The 20073-nt window shown below is 39.7% G+C and overlaps 1 protein-coding gene and 2 long non-coding RNA genes across 4 annotated transcripts; 1 reads left to right on the forward strand and 2 right to left on the reverse strand.

The window, feature by feature from the left end:
* Positions 1 to 906: 906 nt before the first annotated feature.
* Positions 907 to 7837, forward strand: LOC112565884 (calponin homology domain-containing protein DDB_G0272472-like). Its single transcript, XM_025241741.1, has 4 exons — positions 907 to 941; positions 2049 to 5749; positions 5924 to 6022; positions 6435 to 7837. The coding sequence occupies exon 2, from the start codon at positions 2374 to 2376 to the stop codon at positions 5251 to 5253; it is 2880 nt and encodes a 959-aa protein (XP_025097526.1). The 5' UTR covers positions 907 to 941; positions 2049 to 2373; the 3' UTR covers positions 5254 to 5749; positions 5924 to 6022; positions 6435 to 7837.
* Positions 7838 to 8371: 534 nt separating this feature from the next.
* On the reverse strand, positions 8372 to 12477 carry LOC112566667. 2 transcript variants are annotated; one of them, XR_003099673.1, is made up of 4 exons: positions 12448 to 12477; positions 10723 to 10859; positions 9670 to 9791; positions 8372 to 8779 (listed from the first exon to the last, which is right to left on the reverse strand). It is a non-coding gene; the product is annotated as an uncharacterized LOC112566667 (long non-coding RNA). The 2 variants fall into 2 exon arrangements; XR_003099672.1 differs by lacking the exon at positions 12448 to 12477 and having other exon boundaries at positions 10723 to 10927.
* A 3640-nt stretch (positions 12478 to 16117) lies between these two features.
* Positions 16118 to 18717, reverse strand: LOC112567114. Its single transcript, XR_003099749.1, has 3 exons — positions 18594 to 18717; positions 17939 to 18060; positions 16118 to 16585 (listed from the first exon to the last, which is right to left on the reverse strand). It is a non-coding gene; the product is annotated as an uncharacterized LOC112567114 (long non-coding RNA).
* Positions 18718 to 20073: the final 1356 nt, after the last annotated feature.

Genomic DNA, 20073 nt, shown 5'->3' on the forward strand with positions numbered 1-20073 from the left:
TTGTCGGACTTTGATCACTAAAATGTAGTGAGGTGGCAAATTTGACAGCATAATCTACGCTAGGAATGTATTGCTTCTCGCTCGGACATAGGCACCCATGCGCCACATTACCCGTGAGAAATGATATCCATACACCCTGAATCACTTCCAGCAGCGTTTTCATTCTGTTATCGTCAGTTTAATCGTCGCTGACTCGCATATCATGTGACTTTGTGCAACAATACTCAGAAAGTTTCTTACAAATGTTTTAAGTCGATTTCCGAAGACAAAACAGAAAAGTGGCTGAAGCTAGTTTTTATAGTTCTTGGAATGGGTTTCATAAGTTCAATTCATACTTTATGTCAGTAAATAAAATTCTCACTTTGTTCTATATTCTATAAGTATCCATAAACTTCAAAGGCAAATAAGCCTTCCAGATGATGCAGAGGATCCTGCGCAGAGGATGTGAAGGAGAAAGGGAGGGAGAGGCTGGAGATGGATGAGAAGGAAATCAATCGGTCTTGTATCACGTCTCGTGAAATCTCGCCTCCTTCATTTCTCGCTTGAGCAGTAACTAATCATTGGGTGTAGGGACTCCATCAAGCGCTACTTTTTCAACGAACCTACAAAATTCGGCAGCCAGTCTTGAAAGACCTCGCTCCCTCCTTAAATGCGATTAGGTCTTTCAGGACACCTTGGACAGGAAGGTGACTGTTTACCCTCTTGTCGGACGAGTGCCGCTCCCCTGCCTGGCAATTTTGGTGTAATCTTCTCACTTAACGAGCGCGGACCCTTGCCAGTTTTAGGTGACATATGAATTAAAAGAACGACGCAAGAAAATTCCCAAAATAGCGCCCTCGGAAATTGAGTCGGCAGTGATGTGCTGTATATAAGGTTCGACCCTCGTCCACCTCGCACGAAGAGTCTCAAGAACAGAGAGTCTGCTGGACTGCTGCGATACGGTGAGTGTTGAATAGTCTTTCTGAGTGACTTTCTAGAATATTCCTTGTCTTTTGTTTGTACCTTGTACCGCAATACTTTGTAGTTATTTAAATAACGACATTTAAACCCCTTCCGATTCAAGGGAATTAAGTATATTTTATATTCCCATAATGCAATATTCATTGCAGTAGCTACATTCTACCGTTAGCACTGTAACTAATGTTTCAATTTTCAAAACTGTCATTAGTCTCGCTTAAATTTATCAAAGGCAAACAGACAAAACAATAGAAATATGCGTGATGCTACCCAGTTTTCATAGATATATTTCTGAGTGTACAGGGGAATATGTACTATTCTGATAAATTATTTTATCAGTTCATAATGGCAGGTACACAGCATCTCTTGCTATTAAAAAGCAGAAGGAATAATACATTGTTACACTTTAGTAACCAGCTGAAACCATTATCAAAGGATAATACATGTTTAAATGAAATGTTTGGCATATATGTCTTAGTTCTTTTGAAATCTTGAATTTAATTTCCGATTTTTAATGTGTCATACCTGAGTCAAGAATGATTAATGTTTATCAGTTAATTTTTCATACCAAACACTCAGGAGAATGAAGATTAGCTCAAACTTTTTTTAGCTGAATCTTACAGCAACAAAATATCCGTAAAATTGTTAGAAATAATCCTCATTAGTACACATTATTCAGCAACTAACAGTTCACAGGATAATAATGTAATATTTTATTTATTCTTTCGCAGTGTTTAATTACTATAGGGGAAAAAATGGAGAAGAAATTATTTGCTTGAACTACCGTAGCTGTAAAATATATTTGAGTTTATTTCAGCAACAATGAAGTGTCCAAAACCTAACTGAGATTTCCCTCTAATTTCTTCCAAGATTTTTCTAATTAAAAACAGTGTGTGTGAGAGAGCGCGCACGCACGTCTGGATTTCGGCCTGAATAACTTGCATGCTGTGTCCTTATTGTTATTATCATTATTATATTTCAATAATAACAATTTTATTCTACTATGTATTATGATCATTGATATGTTCAAACAGTTGTGCATCAGTTTTACACGATAACACTATCAGCCCCAATCCTGTCTGTGATTTCAGAGATTCTCGCTGTTTTCCCTCACAAAGCCATGCGTCATACAACAGTTTTCTTCCTGCTGGTGGCCTGCTGCCTGCTGTTGCTCCAGGGATCTCGTGCAGATCACATGATCAGTGAGACCGCGAGAATCAACATGGCTTCCATCACTCCTTACATTTCTCCTTCAAAGCCAGGCCTGACGGAGCTCCGCCATCGCTTTCGCACGTCACCGGACCTGGACGCACGCACAGTGGACCGATTTAGACAAACCGACAGGACCAGGGTGGACCAATTGGAGCAGGACACAGCAACGATGAATGGATATTCCAGCAGAGAAAACCTTCTTTGATGTCCGTGGAACGCGTAAGAAATGAGAGAAAAGCAGGACGCATCAGAACCTCAGAAGAATCGTCGTCAAGGGAAAGATCGACGACTGACAAGAAACGTGATGTTGACGTCCCGTCTCACGGTATCGTGTCTCCGAAACGTAGTTCGCGATCAAACTTCCAGAAGAATGACATCAAGCGACTTCGACGACGGACAAGTGACCTTAATGAAGTCAGAACAAAGAGGTCGTCAGAAGCTGAGATGCGGTGTTCTGACGACACCACGTACTTTTGTCACGTTGCAGCTGTCCCTGAAGGACGTAGAAACGTCGCTGGCTTTGACAGAAGCCGTAGTCTACCTGACTCCAGTCAACGTAGTGTTGAAAACGAGCTTCGCCGACGTAATGTTGAGACCAAGTCCCGACAAACCAATCTGGAAACTACCTTTCGTAGAAACAGGTTTGAAGATGATTCAAGGGTAAGTAACTCCATTTCAGATTTCCTTCCACCTGGTGTTAAGACTGAAACACATCGACATGGCGCTGAAGAGGATTTCCGTCCAGGTAGAACTCAAGCTGGCTCCCGAGGTCAAAGGGTAGAAGCAAAGTCACGTCGACATGCCGTTGAAGCCGATTCTCGTCCAGTTAATGCTGAAGCTGATTCCCGGCAACGTAGTATTGAGGCTGAATCACGTCGACGTAGACTAGAGGCGAACTTCCGTCCATCTAGAATCGAAGGTGACTCCCGGCGACAAATCGTTGAAACTGATTCACGTCGACTTGGTGTTCAACGTCGTGTCAGTGACGAATCTGACTCTTATAGACGTTCTGTTGATGTCGACTCTCACCGACAAAATGTTGAAGCTGACGCCCGGCGACGTAGAGATGACGGTAATTCGCGTCGCCTTGATGACAAAACTGTTGAAACTGTCTCCCAGCATCACAGCGCTGAGTCGGAATCACGACGTAGCGTTGATTCCCGTCGGCGTAACGTTGAAGCGGATTTCCGTGCGAGTAGTATTGAATCCCGACGACGTACTGTTGAGGCTGAGTCACGTCAACGTAGTTTAGAAGCTGACGTCCAGCGACGTAGAGGTGAAACTGAATTACATCGAGATAGAGATTCCCGTGCCGGGAGCAACGAAGCTGAATCACGCCGATGTAATGATGGTGGTGAGTCACGTGCCCGTAGCATTGATGCTGACGTCCGGAGTGGTGAAAATGACTCCTATAGGCGGGTTTCTGACGTTCACCGACAAAATGTTGCAGCTGACTCCGGGCGACGTAGGTTTAATTCTGAATCAAGTCGACGTAGGGTCGAGGATGATTCCCATGCAGTCAGTAATGAAGGTAACTCTCGAAGTCGCATTGCACTAGAGGAATCGAGTCAACGTAGCGTTGAAGCTGATACTCTGCGACCCGCAAGTGAAGCTCAATCACGTCGACGTACTGTTGAAGCTGACTCACGTCGACGTAGTGTAAAAGCCGATACCTCGCGACTTGCCAGTGAAGCTGAATCAAGTCGACGTACTGGATTAGCTGAATCACGTCGAAGTGGTGTTGAAGCTGAATCAAGTCGACGGAATGTTGAAGCTGAATCACGTCGACGTAGTGTTGAAGCTGAATCAAGTCGACGTAGTGTTGAAGCTGAATCACGTCGACGTACTGGAGAAACTGAATCACGTCGACGTAGTGTTGAAGCTGAATCACGTCGACGTACTGGAGAAACTGAATCACGTCGAGTTAGTGTTGAAGCTGAATCAAGTCGACGTAGTGTTGAAGCTGAATCAAGTCGACGTAGTGTTGAAGCTGAATCACGTCAACGGACTGTTGAAGCTGAATCACGTCGACATAGTGTTGAAGCTGAATCAAGTCGACGTAGTGTTGAAGCTGAATCAAGTCGACATAGTGTTGAAGCTGAATCAAGTCGACGTAGTGTTGAAGCTGAATCACGTCGACGGAGTGTTGAAGCTGAATCACGTCGACGTACTGTTGAAGCTGAATCAAGTCGACGTAGTGTTGAAGCTAACTCCAGACTTTTTAGTGGTGAAAGTAACACCTTTCGACAGATTACTGATATTGGCCTTCACAGACAGATTATTGATGTCGCCTCTCATCGGCAGAATGTTCAAGAAGACTCACGTCGACGTAATGGCGGTAGCTATTCACATCGACGTAATGCTGCAACTGAATTCCAACCGCAAAGCTCAGACGCCAACTTCCGTCGAAGCAGTCTTTACTCCCGTAGTCGATTTAACGCCGTTGACTTTCAAAGACAGAATGTTGCAGGTCGTCGTGCTGAGGCCGGTTCCCGAAGACATCAGCGTGACACTCCGCGGCGCCATGTTGAAACTGCTTCCCGTACACGTGACACTGAAAATGAATTCCGACGACCTCACATTGAAAGTCAGTTAGTTCGACTTGGTAGTGAAAGGGGTTCTGAGGGAGGTAGATACGACCTCCGCAAACGTCAGTCTGAAATCGACTCCATCCTTCCCAGCACAACAACTGCATCCGGTCGATCTAACATTCAATATGGCGCTCGTATACTAACCATAGCACACTCTAGTCGACGTGACACAAGATCGCGAGAGAGTGAAATGCATTCACGCCGCCGCCATTTTGCTGATGATTACGGTCTGCAATTCACGTCAGCAGCTAATTTCCACAGAAGTCAGTCTGACTCTGAGCGTAGTCGACGTAGTCTGAATAATGGTCCCCGCGACCGAGACCTAAGGAGACGTAGTTTGGACACTGACTCTCGTCGACGTAATTTAAGCGTCTACGTACAGGACGTTGAGGCGCACGTCGTCCCACGTGACGGCAAGGGGAGATCACAGAGACGTGATGTTGAAAGTGGTGTCCGCCGATTTAGTATTGAATCTGACAGTTTCCGAGTGTGAAAACTGATTCTCTCCGAGCAGCCGACAGTCGCCGCACTGACACTGACAGACGCCGCACTGAAACAAACAGTCGCCGGACTGACACTGACAGTCGCCGCAGTCGCCGCACTGAAACAAACAGTCGCCGCACTGACACTGACAGACGTCAGACTGGAACTAACAGTCGCCGCACTGAAACTGAGAGACACCATACTGACACTGACAATCGCCGCACTGAAACAAATAGACGCCACACTGGAACTGACAGTCGCCACACTGGAACTGAGAGACACCATACTGACACTGACAATCGCCGCACTGAAACTGACAGTCGCCTTTCATCGCATTCAGAAGACAGCCGAAGGAACGAGAATCAAAGGGAGGTAAACACTGCAGTGTCTTCTCTGAACGAGAGTGTCGCCGAGCTCGCTGACCATGCCGAGGAGGAGAAGGCGAGGCAAGGAGCAGAGGTCAGCAACTCTAACAACGACACAACAAACAACGGCAGCTACTTCAGGTGAGTACAAGAAAGCAAGCAGAGAGAATGTATGTGTGCTTTGGTGAGTTTGCACGTATGTACTCAATAGATTAAAAGTACTTACCATATCATTTTTTTCAAATTTTAGAAAGACAAGTTGTTATTGACCTTAATAAAGTAAACTTTTCTAATTACAGTTTTCTTTATTTTCAGATTATTATGCAAGAGAGTTATTCCTGAAAACATGAAAGCTTTGTTCGGAATGGAGGCGGAAGCTACTGAAACCTACGGACTGGGCATCAAAACACACTGGTAGCCATTTTGACATTTTGTCACTAATTTATCTTCATTCATCTCCCGAAGTAAAGGTCACTCATTAAATCACACGAACGTAGCCTAAGACTGTGAAGCGAATTCTGTCTTTAGTGATTTTTGTCTCCTTCGTTGAGTATCTCAATCTTTTGTCTCAGTGATGATGTAAAATTTCTGTTATGGGAGTTTATAATATAAACAATGTAATGTACTTTATAAGACATGCTGCTGAAAAAGAATTTTTGGTTCTATGAAAACAAGCGCTCGCGCGCACACACACACACACACACACACACATACTAAACGAAAATATTTCTCAAAACAAGATCCCTGCATCTCCTTCAGTCCCACTTTCTTCTTTCTCCTGCCCTTTATTTTTCCCTTGTCACTGCTGTCTACTGTTTGTTTGCAGGACTGGCCTCAGCACTTCCACCATCTGTGCAGCAATGGCCGGCGCCATTACATTTGTTGGGTCCAAGTCATTCAAAGTCGGCTGAGGTGGGAGTCGACCCCACGAGGTTCACATGATGAAAGGCATCATCCCGACTTCCTCAACATCACCTCCACAAACTGGCAAATAGCTGCAATCCGCTGGGAACAAATCATTGATACCGATAATACAATGTAAAGAGACATTGGAATTCCTCAACCGTTCATATGAAACTGTTTATTTTGAGATAAGTGTAGCACAGCTAGAGAAGAAGGTGGACAGGGAAAGCTCCGACATTGAAGATACTTATTTAGACAGCTGCTTCGAAACAGATTAACAATAATCTGTAAGGAAACAAAAACTGTGAAGTAACCAGTCTGAAATTCATTCTATTAGTGATATAGAATACGTGGACAAAATTCTCTTGTATGTAGATATCAGGAAAAATGAGGAGGATTGATGATAGATACTACTTTTTCTCTGTTTGTTCTACTTTATCTGAAAATACAGGCTATACACGAGGAACATGGAAAAACAATCTTTGTCTTGCTGATCGAGTCTGATTTTTGCATTTCAGGCTGTGACTCAACAGAATTTGCTAATTTGATTATTTTTAATCTATCCGCGGATATCACCCGTGGAAATAACCGGACTTCATGTGAAGGAAACACTTCAAAAAAAAGCTTTCAATGGCGACATGACATGCACGTGACTGCTTTTGACCTAACCCTGATTCAGTGACTGCTGCTGGTGTTTATTGTCGTCGTGGTAGTAATCAACGGTGGATACCCAACTTTACAATGAGAATAGACAATTTAAAGGCTTAGTAGGGTGCAGCGTTTTTTTTTCTAACGAGGAAAGTTTGAAGCAAGATGGTGTTTTCCCAGATGTGAGTCGTTGACAGAAAGAGCTCAGCAACACTGACGTCACGACTGTACATGAACACGTGCCCCTCCATTGATTGGGAGAACTGAGACCATAAGATAATTAGCATACTTGTGTATACATGTCACGTGATTTCTTAACTCAATTTGCTCATAGTAATATTTTATGCGTGTATCTTAAGCGTGTTTTGAGCTCAAATTATGGAAAATTAGTATCTTGCACTTTAACGGTCATTACTGTACCCCACTAGATCTTTAGTTTGTTCAGGTAGGGTATGATACTTTTGTTTGAAATTTGTTTTGAGACCTGGATGATAGGGCAAAATTGTTATGGGTATTACACTTAAGTTTTTTTTTATGGCAATTACTTGTGGTAGTTGATTCTAATTTGTTCTAGGAAAAGCCACATGATCTCAGCTCGACAGTTTATGAGAAGTGTTGTGGGTTAAGATGTCTTTCAACCAGCATCTCAAGTGTTTGCTGATTAAAATGAAATTTGAAGCGACAAATAATTATCTTTGTGTTTTTGTTAAGAGAGAGGGTTCATTAATTTAAAGAAATCGAAAAACTCCTAGTGTAAAAGTCTTTATTTGTCTGTACAAAAGTCCGTCTGTCTAACCCTAAACTCAATTTCGAGAAAAGCATTGTTGTCTCTCTTTCTCTCTCTCTCTCTCTCTCAAAACACATTCTCATATACCTACGCATACACATGCAAATATGAAAATGAAACAAAGTACTGTTGTGTCCGCGGGAGTCCCCATACTGTGATAAAGATGAACAAATACGTACACGAAAACACACACACACATACAGACAGACGTTTACATGTACAAGCACATACATGTGCCCACGCGCATCAGAGTACACACGTTCTTATACGCATACACATACACATACACATACACATATACATACACATACACATACACATACACATACACATACACATACAGATACACATACACATATACACGTACACGAAGACATTCATAGAAAAGAGTTAGTCTGTTGGGAAATAAAAGACTAACTCATTTGTCAACAAACCAGAAAATTTATTAACACAGCATGTGAGCATCGCTACAAACCATTTTTCTGAAGACACGAACAAGTATCTTTTATAGACTTGCACAAACTGACAGAAGGGACATAGACTCCAAGAGTTTTACGATTAAAAAAAAAAAACAAAAGCAAAGAAAGTCTTCGAGATTTAGTCACAAAAAACTTTTCTGTGCAGATGGTTTAGCTTGGCTTTACGGATATCTACATCACTTCCGCTTTGTGAAGCTGCCTGTAGTCGAGATGCTCAGTACTGGTCGACGTCGTAGTCCTACTGGCAAAGGAGTTATAGATGGTTAGGGTGCAGGGATCTTTGGACGCAGTTAAGCATCTCAGGCCACCACAGCAGATTTCAGGCTGACAATTCCTCCGGTATCCGACGCAGGCCTGTGAACATCCAGTAACATCAAACTGGAGAAGCAAAGTCTTCATTAAGGTAAAAAATATTTTACACGAGAGCACGTTGAGGAAGGTATTGCAACGAAAAGGTGACATTAGCAGAACCGACACAACTAACTGAACTCATTGAATCTTTTTTGTAAAAATATTGTCTTTAACTCTGGAATTGCGTTGATACGACATTGGTCAACAGTCAGACTTGCTCAGTTCTTTCTCACTTTTTAAAAAAGGTATATTCTTTTTATTTCTACTTTACAATAATTTTTATTTAAGCTTTCACTTCTTTTGCCACTTATTTTTTTTTTCTCAATATTTTATGTAAATGTTTGGTTTTACAAATGTTATGTTATTTGGAATGGGGCTTTAAGGGGCTAAGGCTAAGAGATAAACTAGCTTCGAATATAGTAAATAGGTCTGTTCTCCACGTCCAACCCCATCTATCATGTACCTAACTTGTAGAAAAGCTGACAGTAACAGACTGAGACACGCAATGCTGTAAAGATGCTCAGATGAATTACTACAGCTTCTTTCAGCCAATGAGGGTTAGAACGCAAAAGGAGTGCAGCAAAACTTCAAATTTTATTTGTATTTTCCTAACTTTTATTTAGTCTTTTAAACTTTTATGAATTATTAAAATAACTTCGATCTTTGAAATTAATACACTTGAAAAGATTGTTAGTTGATAAAAAATCAACATGTAATTTACTATTTTAAATTAAAAATGATTTATATATAACGTATATACGAACAAGTGCACTCAAACGCATACATACTCCTGGACACATACACACGTACAAGCAGTGAGTACAATTCTGTTGGACTCTTGAAAATTAGCAATTTCTTCCAAACAAATGGAAAAAAAAAACATTGTTACTAACTGAACGTTCGGATGGCACAGCTCGTATGACTGTTGAGGTCGTCATTGTGATGCACATCATGGCGAGGAGGGCTGAGTATCGAAGATACATCGTCGTTTTCCTTTGATGTCTTTCCAAAGGTTCTGAGAAAAACAAACAGTGAAGGCAATCTTAAGCTTTGCGTACTTGGAAATGAAGTTAACTGTTTTGTGACCCATGTAGGACCAAAACATAAGATAAAATATACAAGAAAATGTATTTAAATCCAATTATTAGAGGCGCTACTTGAAACATGTTTTCTATGATGTACAACATTATCCTTATTTTCTCCCGATCTTTGTCTTGTAATTATCACTTGTCTTGCTTATTGTCTGGTTTACTGTTTTGTATCTGAGTACACTTTTCGAGTAGAAATTGTGATCTGCGGTTAATAAAGTTGGTCATTGGCATTGTAAAAAAATAATTGACTGGTATAAGAGAAGACACTGGGTAAATACAAGACCCTCTTTTACATGTTTTAGGAAAGTCAACACACATGTCTCACTATACAACCTTCTACTTGTTAAAGGGAAAATCAAGTTACGGTTATAACTATGCAAGCAGTAGAGTCTGCGGATTATCATTACAACATTAAGTTAAACTCAAGTAAATAATATCCCGATTGTTTAACCATGCAGGATTTTAACAATTTCTACAAGGTTTTAGGCTTTACTCTTTACTGTCTAATTGTTTTACTCTTAACTAGCATAATGTGTGTAATTTTCATATTAGTTGAATTTTATGAATCGAAATTATTGATGACTGATTTAAATGGCAAACAATTAGAACAAAGCAAAACAAAACAACCAAGAAAAAAAATTGTATAAATGTTAGAAAGACTCTCCCGTTCATTATTTCAAAGCACTACGCAAAAGGATAAGTGTTTGCGACACAACATTTAAATCATTATTGAAAATGTGGGCTGTGAAAACTAGTAACAAATATCTAATCTCTAAGAAAATACAGGAAGAAAAGAAAGACACTTGAATCATTGGGAGATTGGGAAAATTCAAGTAGAGGAAATATAATACTTACAAAGGCGTTCTCCAGGTCAGGTCCCGATGCACAGTGTGGCTGTCCACCTGATGGCGGCGACTATTTGACTGGTTCTGCACGGTGGGCGTGCTCAACAGCTGAGTCAGCGGGGATACACACCCACGTGACAGCGGAGCCTGAGTAACGCCATTGGCTAATTGCGGTTTTTACACGACAGGCAAGGACAAAAAAAAAAAAAAAACCAAAACGAAAAAATGCATGTCAGACATTTCGCAAACGTCACCTAGGTAGCTGTCCCTTAGCACCTAAAACTTTTTCATGTTTTTTCAAAGTGTCATCATTTTCTTCTGATTTTAAAAACTTAATTTTTTCACCCTTTTCGGGATATTGAGATATAAAAATATACATGTATTCACATGCATGACTGTAAACCTTATATGCAATCTCCCTTATACACACACACACACCTCTTTACTGGTCAGTTGGTAACAGTTAATACATTAGAAGGTAATTTCGTGCCTCACTCGCTTGTTCTTTCTTTCTTCTATCCCCTTAATTAATGCAAATTAGATAGCAAAATATGTAATCAAATAATTCAAAGCATATAAACACATGTAAACAACCAAAAAGTTTTGGAGGTGATATTTTGCCCTCTCTTTCATTCTTACCTAAACACAGATACATGTACACATATATTCTTACTCATGTCTGCCTATAAATATATATATAATGCTCCTTACACATCTACTCATATTTACATATATATATATATGCAATGCCCCTCACACACACCTACTCATATTCACACACACATATATATATATAATCCCCCCCACACACACACATCTGCTTATGTATACATGTGTAACCACCCACACCCAAACCCACACCCAGCCTTATATCTGCTTGTATATATGTAACTCCCCCCGCACATACACTCATCTCTGCTTTTATATATATATACATGTAACCTTCCTTACACACATTCTCATATCTGCACATATATATTTATCTAAAAACCCTTGACACTAAAAGCTACTCACTCATATGAGCATATTTATACATAATCCCACTACACACAGTCTCATATCTGCTTATGTACAGATATATGTAAACCCCACCACATACATACACACACACACACACATCTGCTTATATATATATTTTTTTTTAATACCCCTGACACACACATACTTATATCTGCCTATATATATAGTCCCCCCTTTCCCACATATTAGAGAACGAAAACATCCGAAAGCAAAACACCAAAAATAAAACAACCACAAGTTTTGAACTCCCTAACTTTCAATCGTTCATTACGCTACAGAGACGTTACTCAGGATGCTCTCTAATGTAACTTGTAGGTAAACATCGTGTTGCTTGTGTTGGGCCCTCATTTATTTTACCTTTACCTGTCATCAGTTTTAGGCCTTGAGTGACTTTGCCAGTCGCAATAAACTTTATGCAGCCCTTCATAGTGTTTACAAGTTGTAGACTAGCCCCACAACAAGTTTCAGAGCTGGCAAAGAGTGAAGCGGAGGTTCGCTTAGCACGGAAGAAAGAGGGAGAGAGATAGAAAGATAGTCGTTCCCATCTTGAATAGTGCTGGTTACCTCCATAGCAGTAGTTTAAACGAGAGAGAGAGAGAGGGAGGGAGAGAGAGAGACAAAAAAATAGTTCCTATCTTCAGTTGTACCGCCTGTCTCAATAACGGATTTTCAAAAGAAAAAGAAAGGACAGGAATTCAAGCAACTTAATTCTCACCGTGGTCTTCTGTTGTCCACGTTTAAGAAGTTGGTGTGCGTATGAAGAGAGAGAGATAAAGAGAACGTGTGTGTGTGTGTGTGTGTGTGTGTGTGTGTGTGTGTTATCCATTATTTCTGACTCCCAGTCTATTAATGGCAGTCCATAGGCAAGGTCTGATAATGCTGAGCCTAACCAAGTGCTGGGTATCCCGCAATAGAAGCATCCTGTTAATTATCTTCGATGGTACCAGCTGTCTTTACAGCAATAGTTCAAAGTGCCACTTCTATAACAAACACCATCTATTGATATCGCTTAAAATATCAACGACTTTTTTTCCAGATGGCGGCTGATTTAAAATTTAGCAATAAAACCTTTAATCGTTTGAGAAGTTTATGGCAGTTAGGAAATTTTATTTGAGACAACTAAATTTTTAATACTTGAGTCATCGCGTGTCCCGCAGTCCAGGACGGAATGACCGTATCGGTATGTTGAGAACATGTGGACATATAAATGTTTGTACTGTGCTGTATAGCATCTGCACAGTAAAATGTTGTTTTGCCAAGACATCATTGTCATACGCATGTGATTTGTTGTCCACCGCACAGCTTGTTTTACTGTGCAAATGCTATACAGAGTGAATAAAATTTTCATTTTTATTTTCATGTGCAGACCATGCAATGACGGTTGTATTATCCCAGACATCGGGCATGCGACACGTGCAGTGACTCATGGGACCGTTAGTGCCAGGTAGACTGGGAGTGTACACGTGGCAAAAGGACTAACACACTTTGACCCGTTCCACCTGGCAACCTTTCTCTTTGAATCTGCAGTCTAGCTTCAGAAAACATCTTACCTCCGTGAACTACCTGAAATGACTTTAACTTTCAGATGCATTTGTCTTCTCACATCTTTTATTAGAGACGATTTTTTTATCTAAAGACTATTTCCGACATTAATGTAAAGAAAAAAAAAATAATAGATATAGACAAATGTGCATTAGTTGGATTTGTGATTGTACTCTCTCTCTTTATTAGGGGAGCTACCACATTCTAAACATATTTTACTGGCACCAAACAATTGTTTCTTTCTACCTTTTTTTAACTGCTATATTTTCTTTGTCACAAAAAATGGTTTGATGATGACTCAAAGGTGAGCAATGCCAGGCAGGCTGGGATTGTAAACATTTCAAGTGTTATAACACTAGCTTGACCAAGTAGACTGTAGAGCAAGCCGATTCTAAGTAAACAATTTTGTGCGGCCCGTCAATGATGTTATAAATATTAAAATGGCCCTTGGAGGAAAAAAAAATGTTATACGCCCCTGGAGCAAACAAACATGCAAGCTCAAAGCAAGAAGAGATAACATAGGTGTGTGTGTGTGCATGCGTTGGTGCCTTTGTAAGTATGTACTTCATAGTAAAGGAAGCAAGAACAGTCATAAACACACAGAAACCGTTACGACCTACATTTGTGTTCAAGGTGAACGAGACTGGAGACCTCTAGCTCGTGATTTGTCATCGTGTGCTGGCGCAACATCCACCCTCTTATTCTTTCTGTCTCCATCTACTTCGTGTGTGTAAGCACCAGAACGCACATGTGTTTGTGTGTATGGTTGTGCGTGTACGAGCGTCTATGAATAAATACTTGGTTGAATAAATGTTTTTACATGTATATACTCATTAATTATAGACACGGAATTGGCTGGTTATGTCAGTCATCGCATCTGAGATTACAAATATTTGCCATATCATGATTTTTTTAAATTTTAGAAAGACAAGTTATTATTTACCATAATCAAGTAAACTTTTTCTAATAACCTTTCCTTTATTTTCAGAGTATTATGCAAGAAAGTTATTCATGAAAACATGAAAGTTTTGTTTGAAATGGAGGTGGAAGCTATTGAAACCTACGGACTGGGCATCAGAGCAAACTGGTAGCCATTTTGACATTTTGTCACTAATTTATCTTCATTCATCTCCTGTAGTAAATGTCACCCATTAAATTAGACTAACATAGTTACGAAGCTATGAAGCGAATTTCGTCTTTGGTCATTTTTGTTTCCTTCGTTGAGTATCTCAATATTTTGCCTCAGCAATGATGTAAAATTTCTGTTATGGGAGTTTATTATATAAACAATGTAATGTTCTTTAAAAGACACATTGCTGAAAAGAAATTTTCGGTTCTATAAGAAACAGGAGCTCACTCGCTTGCGCACACATACTAAACGAAAAACATTTCTCAAAACAAACTCGCTGTATCTCCTTCAGTCCCATTTTCTTCTTTCTCTTTCCCGTATTTTTCACTTGTCAGTGCTTCCACTCAAAGCCCGCTGTTGCTGTGCAGGACTGGCCTCAGCACTTCCACGTTGAGCCTTGTAAGGGAGGTAATCGATGAAGGAACAAGTCCTTAAGATTCCAGTGTTGCCTCCCGTATGTATATATTCATTTACGCACAGTTACAAATTAAGACACTACAATGGTTACACAGGGCTTCTGCTTACGCAAAATATTGCGTACAGTACGCATTAAAAGTTCGGTGGACCCCTTCAATTTTCGTCAATGGGGTCCCCTTCAAATTTGGGCGAAGAACAGGAACCCCTTAAAAATCTGAAGAAGGGGTCCCTGGGACCCCAAAGAATTTAGCCTTAGCAGAAGCCCTGGTTACAGCAGTGCACCATCCCTGGGCTGTGGGTGCCTGGACCTTCCTTAAGAATAGTCGGGTGCAGCGTTTGTTGTTTTTTTTTCTAACGAGTAAAATTTGAAGCAAGATGGTGTTTTCCCAGATGTGAGTCGTTGACAGAAAGAGCTCAGCAACACAGACATCACGACTGTACATGAACACGTGCCCCTCCATTGATTGGGAGAGCTGAGACCATAAGATAATTAGCATACTTGTGTACAAATGTCACGTGATGTCTTAACTCAATTTGCTCATAGTAATGTTTTCGGCGTGTATTTAAGAACAGATGAGGGTCATTTGCGCATATTTTGGAAAAAAAGTATCTTGCTTTTTAACAGTCATTACTGTACCGCACTAGATCTTTAGTTTGTTCAGGTTAGGTGTGATACTTTTGTTTGAAATTTGTTTTGATAGGGCAAAATTGTTATGGATATTACACTAAAGTTTCTTTGTTTTTTTGTTTTGTTTTGTTTTTTTTTTTGGCAATCACATGTGGTATTTGATTCTAATTTTTTGTTGGAAATGCCACATGATCTCACCTACACAGTTTATGAGATGTGTTGTGAGTTAAGTTTTCTTTCAACCAGCTTCTCGAATGCTTGCTGATTAAAGAGAAATTCGAAGCGACAAATAATTATCTTTGTGTTTTGTTAAGGGAGAGGGTTATTTAATTCAGAGAACCGAAAAACTCCTAGTGTAAAAGTCTTTTATTTTGTCTGTACAAAAGTCTGTCCGTCTAACCCGAAACTCCATTTCGATAGAAGCGTTATTGTGTCTCTCTTTCTCTCTCTCTCTCTCTCACACACATTCTCATATACCTACGCATACACAAGTATGAAAATGAAGCAAAGTACTGTTGTGTCCGCGGGCGTCGCCATACTGTGATTAAGATAAACACACATGTACATGAACCCCCCCAACACACACACACACACACACATATACACACTGACGTTTACATCTACACTCACATACATGTGCCCACGCGCATCCAATCACGTGCACGCACTTCTTATACGCATACACTTACACATGTACACTAAGACATGCATGTTGGTAAATAAAAGACCCACTTATTTGTCAACAACCAGACAGTTTATTAACACAGCATGTGAGTACCGCTACCAACCATTTTTCTGAAGACACGAACAACGCAGAAGGGACCACGGCTCCAAGAGTTTTACAATACAAAAAAATAAAAATCAAAAACCAAAACAAAGAAAGTCTTCGAGATATAGTAGCACAAAACCTTTTCTGTGCAGATGGCTTAGCTTGGCTTTACGGATATCTACATCACTGTAGCTTTGTGAAGCTGCCTGTGGTCGAGATGCTCAGCCCAGGTCGACCTCGTAGGGATACTGGCAGACGCAGGTCTCAAAAGCATGGAGACAGAAGCCTCTGGCCAGGTTGAGGCAAGACATGCCACTACAACAGGTGTCCATTCCAGGCACGCAACTCCTCATGTAGTTGATGCAGACCTGTGGACATCCAATAACATCAAACTGGAGAAGCAAAGTCTTCATTAAGGGAAAAAATATTTTACACGAGAGCACGTTGAGGAAGGTATTGCAACGACACGGTAACAGAACCAACACAACTAACTGAACTCATATCTGGACAGGAGTACATCGAATCTTTTTCGTAACAAGTTTGTCTTTAACTCTGGACTTGCGTTGATACGACAATGGTCAACAGTCAGACTTGCTCAGTTCTTACTTTGTAAAAAGGTATATTCTTTTTATTTCTACTTTACAATGATAGTTTTTATTGAAGCATTCACTTCTTTTGCCACTTTTTCTCCTTAATTTGTGTAAATGTTTGGTTTTGCAAACCTTTATGTTTTTCCGAAACGGGCTTTAAGGGGTAAGGCTAGGAGATAAACTAGGTACGAATATTGGAAATAAATAGGTCTGTTCTCCACGTTCAACCCCATCTATCGTTTACCTAACTTGTAGAAAAGCTTACAGTAACAGACTGAGACAGGCAATGCTGTAAAGATGCTAAGATGAATTACTTCTTTAATCTTCTTCTTTCATCTTCGTTTAACCGTTGTCCTGTAAAATGCCAAAAAGTTTGTTCAGCGCTTGCAAGATTGAACGGACAAAAAGAAGAAAAACCCAGAGAATTGTATTCCTACAAAAGTAGAAACTGAACGAGCTAATCCATTTATAAACTGTCTGAAAACCTTTTAAGAACAGAAAAAAATCACAAATGCTCGTGAAATGCAAACTTGATTAAGTAAATGCGATGGTGTACATTTTTTAAGCGTCTGGTTTGAGTAATTACTTCTTCATCATTTTATACTGACAATACAAATTTCTTTTTTTTCTGTCGGTCTCATTCTTTCCCTCTATTTCTTTTTATACTTTCTTTCAAGAGAGTCTGAATGTGACACAAGTTTTCTAGTATACACTAATCACCACTGAACTTTTCAAATAGTTTTCTCTTGAAGACAGCTTGTTTTGGCCAAAGGGGTTCGAACACAAAAGGAGTTGCCTGTGTGCTTTACAGACTGCAGCAAAACTTCCAATTTTATTTGTATTCTCCTTACTTTTATGTATCTAGTCTGTTAAACTTTTATAAATTATTAAAATTACTTCAATCTTTTAAATTAACTCCCTTGAAATGATTGTTGGATTAAAAAAAAATTAACATCTTATTTATTATTTTAAATTTTAAAAGGAGTTATATGTATAGTAATATATAAGAACAAGTGCACTCACACGCATGCACACGCCTGGACACATGCACACGTACTAGCAGTCAGTATAATTCTGTTGGACTCTTGAAAATTAGCAATTTCTTCCAAATTGAAAAACATTGTTACTAACTGGAGGCTCGAATCGCACAGCTCGCATGAATGTTGAGGTCGTCATGGTGATGCACATCATGGCGAGGAGGGCTGAGTATCGCAGATACATCATCGTTTTCCTTTGATGTCTTTCCAAAGACACTGAGAAAAACAACAGCGAAAGCAGTCGTGTTAAGCTTTGCTTACTTCGAAATGTAGTTTTCTGACCCATGAAGGACCAAAAACATTAAGTTAAACTCAAGTAAATAAAATCCCGATATTTTGATGAAACTATAGTTTTATTGTTTAACAACGCAGGATTTTATTAATTTTACAATGCTTTAGGCTTTACTCTTTACTGTTTAATTGTTTTACTCTTAACTAGCATAATGTGTGTAATATTCATATTTTATTAATCGAAATTATTGATGACTGATTCAAACGGTAAACAAGTAGAACAAAGCAAAACAAAACAACCACGAAAAACAAAAATTGTATAAATGTTAGAAAGACTCTCCTGCTCATTATTTAAAAGCACTGCACAAAAGGCTAAGTGTTTGCGACCAACATTTCTTAAATCATTATTGAAAATGTGGGCTGTGAAAACTAGTAATAAAATATCGAATCTCTAACAAAATACAGGAACAAAAGCAAGACACTTGGGAAAATTGAAGTGGAGGAAATAAGTTACTTACAAAGCGTTCTGCAGGCCAGGTCCCGATGCACAGTGTGGCTGTCCACCTGATGGCGGCGACTATTTGACTGGTTCTGCACGGTGGGCGTGCTCAACAGCTGAGTCAGCGGGGATACACACCCACGTGACAGCGGAGCCTGCGATAACGCCATTGGCTAATTACGGTTTTTACCAGACAGGCAAGAACAGCATTTTCCTTTTTGAAAAAAAAAAAAAAGTAACAACGAAAAAATGCATTTCAGACATTTCGCAAACTTCAGAAGCTTTCCCATCACATTTAAAACTTTAAAACTTTTTTTCGCAGGAGCATTCAAGAAAACAAGTGTTCGTACTTATCTGCTCGTCCTCAAGCCGACGGATTTGTTCCTTTTATTTCCAAGACCATTGCAGCATTTGTCACTGTCCTTATTTAGCTTTGAGAACTCTTTTTACATCCCTACTAGCAGTGCCGGCAAATAAATATTGGTTATTTAAAAAAAAACAACAATTGTTATGGGAGAACTTGTTTATTTATTATTCCGTAATAATATGTTTAGTTACGGATAATATGCATTATTTGCGAGAGAGTAGATTATATATTTGTATTTAAAGATGACAAACGCGTTAGGAAGAGAAGTTTTCGATTTTTAAAATTATTCTTCTTGCAGCAGTTTCGCGAAGGCACTTCTCCTAAAGTGGTTTTGAGGTTTGTGATAATGTACCGGATGAGTGATTTCACGAGACTGCAGTACATCTAGTTTAGAATGAACATCACATTTCAATCGTATTCACATTGCCGTCGTTGGGGGTAAATGCTAACCCTGAGTGTAAAACTATTGTCAAATGAAGATATTGAAATCAATTACAGATTTCTTTCCCGAAGTCTGAAAAAGAAAAACAATTTTTGCTCACGAGAGTTTTGAACATTACAGGTCGCACTCACAGGTGCTTAACCAGGATATGTTTTACATGCAAGCAAGCACACAAACACGCCAGCGCTGACAACACCACCAACAACATAACGAGTTTGATGACCATGGGCTATTAGAGGCACTCAACACCAAGACATTTCTCTGTCGCAATTAAACTTTAAAGCACTTTTTTCCTTCTTTAAAATATTCACAAAACGCGACTTTTACATTTAAAACTCGAGTGGGATCAGCCAATGAAGTGCTGATGAATATTCATTGATGGTCGGCTTGCGTGCATGGAGGGTCCAGAGGGGGAGGATGCCTTCTTCCAAGCCAGTCTCACTTCAGTGCGCACATTTAGTGGAATCAACAGGTGTCTATCTGAGGTGTTTCCTTATTTTTAAAAACGATGATCCACACTTATTTTCCAACACACAAATTGATGTTGCCAAAAAGGACAGATATTCCAGTTTCGTGATTGCAAAATCCGCTTAAGCGTGCGGAAGCCTCTATTTTTCTTTTTATCTCAAAGATCTGAACTTTTATTCCTTTTTTTCATTTTTCACTTCTTCCCAACCACTCTTTGTGGCA

Source organism: Pomacea canaliculata, linkage group LG6 (assembly GCF_003073045.1).
Source record: "Pomacea canaliculata isolate SZHN2017 linkage group LG6, ASM307304v1, whole genome shotgun sequence".
Lineage (NCBI taxonomy): Eukaryota > Metazoa > Mollusca > Gastropoda > Architaenioglossa > Ampullariidae > Pomacea > Pomacea canaliculata.